Here is a 7,543-nt window from a genome sequence, read left to right on the forward strand (position 1 = left end):
ATAATTATTATAAAGTAAAAAGCCTACCAAAATGTCCCAGCCTGCCTCGGCAGAGTGGTGAGAGAGTAACATTATAGGCGCGATAATAGGCTACACAACAATAGAGGAAGTAATCCATCCATCCACAGGATATTACCAAATTACGCCATTTGTTCTGTACCGACTGAATGCTACGCTGCATTATTATTTCTCAGTGTCCTTTTTAGGGAGTGTAAAGTCTTTTACAGTCTTTTTTTTTCTATTCATCCATTCTTTTTTTCAAGCACGAACAAATGTCTTGATCAAGCCGAGGAGAGAGCAGTGAGGACTCGTTGCGTGGCGTCTTGTGGACTCCTGGCGCTGGAAGGCAGAGAGGATCTGGATAAGAATAATACAGAAAGGTAGATAAATACCCCCACCGTGTTTAGACAGCGGGTTTCAATATGCATCTCAATTGTCTGGCTGAACAGCTTTGATTTGAAACAGACTGCAGTGCCCCTCTCCAATCCCCCACTTACTTATTCTGATAATAATAATAACAATAATGATAATAATTATTATGATAATTATAATAATAATGATATATCGAAAAATTATTTTCAGACTAAAAAAAAAATATGTCTGGGGAAAAATCCTCTTTATGTAACCATTATCAACATTTATTATCTTATATACATACTATATGCTTGTTATTTGTATATGACTGTTGCACACAAATGGGGTATTTTGTATTGGGCCTCCTTGAGAACGAGGTAAACTTTTTTTCCCCTTTCTGTAAGAGCGATCCCTAGGGCTCCGGGACTCCCAGGGGTCTTTAGGGAAAGCACACAGCCCAGACAGAGCCCGTTTTACTCGGTGACTTGATAAGTAGCCACACTCTCCCCAGAGGGGAGGAATTAAAGGGGGTGTTGGATGGGAGTCAAGACCCCTGTCACCCGCAAAGCAAACTGTGTTTTATTTATTTTTATTTTGTCATTTTATCATCGTTGTTTTATGTAAAAAAAAAAAAAAAATGTAATAAAAAAAATCCCAGATATAAAAGTTAGGTTTATCCTGGAAATAGTAAAACAATTTGTATCCCCTATAATCGTTTTCTGGAATAATAACTGGAGATATAATTTCATCAAAATCCTGCCTTCCCTAACGTTCATGCTTAATTTGAGTTAGTTTAACGACATATGTTATATACATTGCTGGATGTATAAATCTGTCCATATTTTAAATGATGCAATAACCACAGCATTCTGAATGTATGATTTACTATAAAGCTGGGGCTAGTTATTTTCCTAAATATAGTTTTAATATAGTTTTAGTTTCCAACAATCAACAAAAGCAAAAAAAGTAAAGTATTACCTGTCATGGATGGGTCGAAAGGAAGACTTCAGAATCTGTGTTGGAGGTGAATCGGACCTTACACCGTTTTCGTGTTCTAAAAAGGAAATAAGCAAAACACTTATCAGTACTGGAATGCTGGATAAATTATAGTCCGATATTTTTTATATATGAACATGTCTGACTAAAAAGGTGTCCACTGTTGATGTGTTGATCTAGTATGTGAACATTGTGGCTTTAAGTATGTATATGTGGGTGCATGCGTGTGCACAGTGCTTTATTATATTATAGCGCACACACACACACACACACACACATATATAGATTAATAAATAAATAAAAACAGGCGTGCGATGCACCATTAATGTAAGGCACGCTTCTCTTTAATATAAAATGCATGGCGCTTGAGCAGTGACATGTATGCGCGTGCACGCGTAGAGACTGTTGTCCTACCTATGTGCTTCGGACTGTGGCTCTCTGGTGGGGCCTTGCTGTCATTGCTGAGTGCTGCCGCGGCTGCTAATGGCGACACCACCACTGATGTCGGCTGCTGCTGGGCCTGCAAGTGGTGGTGGTGGTGCTGGTTTACTCCCAGAAACGACCTTACATTTAGGAGGGAGTTCTGACCCAGGAAAGCCCCGTTTGTCCAGTTGTGGAACTTTCCAATCTGGCAAGTGTACAGTCCATGACTGGGGAGGAAGGCCGGGTGGGTCTGGATCTGGTGGTGGGGCGCTGATGAGAGAGTGGTGGCCCCTGGGGTACAAGGGGACGTGGGTTTCTGGGAAGAACTATCGGGACTTGTAGCGGTCTCTGCTAAAGACCATATTTTCGGCTTATTGTTAGACGGGAGAGGAAAGCTCCCGGGTCTATCCGGGGACAAGACTCTTGTGGTGTTGTTGTTGTTGCCGTCCGAGTTCTCTTTACTCCCTGGGTGAACTGAAATTGTGCTCTTAGATTTGTCAAAGGCCTCATGGGCCTGTATGGCGAAGGCCCGTCTTTTCTCCAAGCTGTCCAACTCTCCACCCGCACCGACACTGCCCCTGTGGTCCCTGCTCCCCTCCGTTGATCTGTCATCATCGTCCTCGTTGCTCTGATCCCCGTCATTGTCGTCGATTTTGTCTATATCTATGCTCTCCAAATCAATCTCCTCCTCGTCTTCGTTTTTCTCCCCCTCGTCTCCACTGCCGAACAAGTTACCGTCCTCCCCGTCCTCTTTGCTCCTGCTTCCCCAGGTCACCTTGTTCTCCTTCTTGAGCCTCCTCCTGGCGTTGGCGAACCACGTGGAGACCTGCGTCAGCGTCATTTTGGTGATGATGGCCAGCATGATCTTCTCCCCCTTGGTCGGGTACGGGTTCTTCCTGTGCTCGTTGAGCCAGGCTTTCAGGGTGCTGGTGCTCTCCCGGGTGGCGTTCTTGGGCCTGGCCGGGTCCCCGTACTGAAACTGGCCGTAAGGATAGAAGGCTGGAGATGTGTGGGCTGCAAAGCTGCCAGGATGGACGCCAGGACTGTCCTTCAGCTCGTACTGGGATCCCTTGAAGATGAAGAAAAACGGTGGAATTTTTAAAATGTCTAAGTTTGATACACTGAATTTAACTTTATTTAATTTGAATTTAATATATATATATTTATATTATCTTACAACGTAGCTTAAATGCACGTTGGCCGTTGTTTGTATCTGCAACTCAAACCCTTGAGAATGCCCTCTATTAAAAAAGAAAGTTTCACCTGACTCCGAGCTTTCCACAAATAAGTTTCTCAACTTGCAAAATACCACATGCTAGGCCTGCGTCACCTGCGCGTGCACAAAGGCTCACTCCAACGCAAGGACCTTTTATTAGCAAACATGTTGCGTATACATGTCCGTCTAAAAACGGAATAAATGAAGTCAACAGGGCGAGAGAAAAATCCGTCGCATCATTGTGAACACTCAGATGCTATTCAGACTGCCAGCTTTCATGTTTACCTGCCAAACTCTACTCCACACTGCTCAAGTATATGTCAAAGCACTTTTAAGGCCTAAGTGAAGTTTTACCAGCCTGCCACACTTACTCAGGCTGGGATATATTTCCTTTGGGCACACAACTCGAACATATCGATCAGGTCACGTTGAAGTTTTGGGGATAATTGCTCTTGTTTTGAAGCTTTAGCTCAAAGCTGCGTATGGACCTGACGCACACATTTGCCAACACATTGACACACTGCAAGTTAGTTATTATCACCAGGTAGAGGCTACTTTAGGCCAACAGATGTCTGACAATTCCTCACCTAGACACATTAAAAATCCATGTGGCATTCAACCATGACAGAAGCATATATTGTCACAAAACAAAGCCGAAACGGTGAAATCTTATTGTTATCGTTGATAGCCTGCACGTTCAAATGTGGAATTTATTTTGAATGATCTGATAGCATGATGATCGAGTAGAAACTTTTTCTTTACTTTTACTGACATGCTTAAAACGCAGATCTATATTGCAATCTGTTTTCTTCTGCCGTGAAATGTAACTTAACATTTGATCGTTTTAACAATATGAGCTAAAACTCGTGGTTTGGGTAAATTGTCTCTTTTGGTAATATATATGCCTATATGGGCAAATAAATCATTTTGAATAAGAGTTTTTGTTTCTTCTTTTTTGTTTTTAGCGACAGCTCAAACTTTGCGCATTTGTAACTCGGCCAAATATGGCACTGATCAGTGAAAACTTGAGCAAATATTGACTAATATTAAGAAATCAATATTTTAAAAAATCAGACATACTAGAACGCATTTGCATTTCTGAATTGGTTGTGTTTACATTACCCAGCCTATAGAGCGGTGAGAACTTCAAGCATAAACAATAGCCTGTGCAACACCAAACCCGAAAAGAAAACAACCAAAAAAAACAAACAACATGAATTCTTACCATTTGTGAGAAAAGAGCCAAGTCCGCGCTGGTGTAAGGTAAGAAAGCGCTGTAGTTGTGTGCGTACGGGTTTGCGTACATGCCCAACACCGAGCTGACCGCCGCTGCTGTGGCGGACGGGCTTCCCCCGATTTCAGTGCTCCCTCCCCGGGACGAAGGCGTAAGCACTCCCGGTCTCTCACTCCCGTACACCGCCTGGGAGGCACTTAAGTACTGCGGGTAGCCTAGCTGCGGGAAAGACATCTCCACCGCCGAATTGCCACACGGTCGTATCGTCCGACAAAGCTGTGCGTAAAAAAGTGTGCGAGAGAAAAAAAGAAAAAAAGAACCCGGAGGAGTGAAGGGAAAGTGTTTTAGCCAAAGTCACAGCTACTACAGACATACAGCGGTGTGCAGTCAAAACAACCCGCTCTTAAATCTCGGCTTCCTCTCTTTTCTCGCGCAAAGTCCGCTGGATGTGATCTGATCAACAATTGCGCTCCGACTGACGCGCCTGGCCCTGAGGTCTCCAGGCTGATCTCTCAGATACAATTTGAAGTTGATGCTTTGATTGGCATCCCCTACTTGAGCCTGCAAGCTCCTCCTCATTTGGAGCGATGTGGATAATGTGAATATAGAGTGAGCACATTGGCTGGGGCCTCTTTCTCTCTCTCTCTCTCTCTCTCTCTCTCTCTCTCTCTCTCTCTCTCTCTCTCTCTCTCTCTCTCTCTCTCTCTCTCTCTCTCTCTCTCTCTCTCTCTGACTCTCTCTCTCCCCCCCCCCCCTCTCTCTCTCTCTCTCTCTCTCTCTCTCCCCGTGTTTGGACTTATTGTATGTTAAATGTTCAAGCATTAGAGTCCATTCACCGAAGGCTTTGATTGTTGTATGACAACCTGTCTACACGATTTTACAGCTGTCCGACACAGGGGGAAGTAAAACCGTCAGAAGAAAAAACTTACTTTGAATAGATTTAAATTGTAATTAACGAGGGAAAATGCCTCTCCGCAGAGGAATTAGTATTTGGTATCACGGGCTGCTGGTGCGTTTATTTAATTCATAGTGTCTCATTTAATGTGTCTTCCTCCAAGTTGGATTTATCCTTTGGAGTGTTCATTATCTACTGTTTTCAAAACACACGAAATTGTTAAATCGACCTAACAGTTTAATTGTGTTTGTTGGTATAGGGCATTCTAAAATGTATGCCTTAATAAAATTACCAAATGAAAAAAATAAATAAATTAATATTATATAAGTATTATATGTCGGCTTGCGATGTGAGTTTGACGTAAATAAATAATTTCCAGACGATTTTCCTGCAAAAGGCAAAGCAGTTAAAGAAAACCATATGATTTATTAATTATGTATGTTTTTATTGACTTCTGTTTTGGTTTTCTTTGATTTCTTCATAAAGGTTTAATCAGCCAAACTCTCTCTGTTTTTTCTCACCCTCTTGCCATCTGCAAGCGCGTGTGTTTGTGTGTGTGTGTGTGTGTGTGTGTGTGTGTGTGTGTGTGTGTGTGTGTGTGTGTGTGGACTTAAACCAGATTGTTGTTGTCCTTTGTAACAACATAGCCACTTCACGTTTCTATGTTTTGAGTGAAAAGGAGTGAGGAATAGCCAGGGACAACTCCTCAAACACCGAGGAACCAGGTTGTAAAGTATGCGGGTCTCTGGCGCGCCACAGGATATTATCATGTACATTTTGAGTCCCTAATTTAATTTAGCGGCTTGCCTTCATTTCCAACACATGAACCCCCAAAAGTGAAAAAAAAGAGTCATGACAGTTTTTAAACCTGTTTACTGTGGCTTCTGTATTCCTAAAAAGCACACATTGTAAATTGTATATTGTCTTTTATTTTATAAAATAGGCTATCAAAAAATATAATTCCGAACGAGTGGAATTGAAAAAAATATATATTTTGGTCACCGCCTTTTGAACCGCTCATCATTTTTTCAGCTCAGAAAAAAAAGAAAAGCCTCGGACTCTAACCTCTACTTTCCTTTGCTGTCCACTCCTGACACAGCCATGTGGCTCACGAGAGGGGGCTGTTCATGTTTTAACAGTTCTATTTTGATTTGATTCTTATGTCACCCACCTCCCGAGTCAACGGGAGGTATTCTGTAGATCTCGATTTAATACCTTAACGACTGAAGCCCAAGAAGTCAGTCGATTTTGATCTGCACCAGATGGCTCCGAGTGGATATTGCCGAGCGCCGAGGATCTGTTAAAAATATCTGAGGGGCACTGATGGTAATCTGGGTAACACATCAGAAAGGAAGGGGAGGAATGGCAATTGTGATAACCTGCTGGGAATGTGTGCAGGGGGCTAAATATGATGGTTGTGGTGGAGGGGGGACTGGGAGTATGGAGACCGAAAATCTCTCTAAGTAAAGAAATAGGAGAACCCGGAATAGACTTAATTATTATATTGGTAATTAAAAATGATATTAACAATTTAATTATCTGATTTCTACAACACACTGGATACAAGTTTTTTTTTCTCCGAAGAAAATGTTTGAAAAATAGAAATTTGACTCCTGGTAAACAATGGCACGTGTTAAGGGCAATAAACCATCACCGTTAACTGATTTATTGGGTCTTGTTAAACTCTCATTACCACCACAAGCTCCTCAGCTTCGACAGACAGAGAGAGAGAGAGGGAGAGAGAGAGAGAGAGAGGGAAACTTTGTTCCGGATCCTCCCGCCGTACATCCCACAACACGTTCACTCCGAATGTATTTCCACGAAACAGACGGGATTTCCGTGGCTTTATGACGCGCAAGAGCGTGCGCGCACACACGTGCACACGCACACGTACACACCAACACAAGTTAACCATTTTTGAATACTCACTCCCTTTGAAAAAAGAAAGAAAGAAAATCCTCAGGCTGCTCATATTAGAGAGTTGTATCATGTACATCTACAGGAGGCTCTTCATAAGCTGCTATGCCTTAATGGACACATTCTAATAAGTCACTCAGGTGGTGGATACCTTCTTTTTTTAACAGCCTGTGTTCCACGTTTTAAATTTCCCGTCACCTATTACATCTTAAGTTTTTATATTCTTGGTACCTCTGCAAAAAAAAGAAATAATGTGTTAATATTGTGTATATTACTGATGTGTGTGATGTGAAATGTAAAATGGCTTGTAAGCACAGCTTCATCCACCCAAACTGTCACCCACAAAACCTACAAGAAAGAAATCAGAGAAGCTCCGCTCTCTCTCTGATAAATAGTTTGAACATCCGATGCTAATGACCAGAAATAGTATATGAGGATAGACACCTAGCTTATTACTCATGTCTAAGCTCTAATACAATTGGGTATACCTACTGTGCATTTCATTCAA

General features: G+C 42.1%; 1 protein-coding gene across 1 annotated transcript; it reads right to left on the minus strand.

Moving 5' to 3' along the window:
* Positions 1-281: 281 nt before the first annotated feature.
* On the minus strand, positions 282-4,697 carry irx1a (iroquois homeobox 1a). Its single transcript, XM_076081422.1, has 6 exons — positions 4,215-4,697; positions 2,347-2,842; positions 2,063-2,238; positions 1,765-2,023; positions 1,333-1,408; positions 282-339 (listed from the first exon to the last, which is right to left on the minus strand). Exons 1-6 carry the CDS (start codon positions 4,455-4,457, stop codon positions 282-284), a joined length of 1,308 nt encoding a protein of 435 aa, XP_075937537.1. The 5' UTR covers positions 4,458-4,697.
* Between the last annotated feature and the right edge of the window lie 2,846 nt (positions 4,698-7,543).

Source organism: Anarhichas minor, unplaced genomic scaffold (genome assembly GCF_050575085.1).
Source record: "Anarhichas minor isolate MPS153535 unplaced genomic scaffold, ASM5057508v1 ptg000080l, whole genome shotgun sequence".
Classification (NCBI taxonomy): Eukaryota; Metazoa; Chordata; class Actinopteri; order Perciformes; family Anarhichadidae; genus Anarhichas; species Anarhichas minor.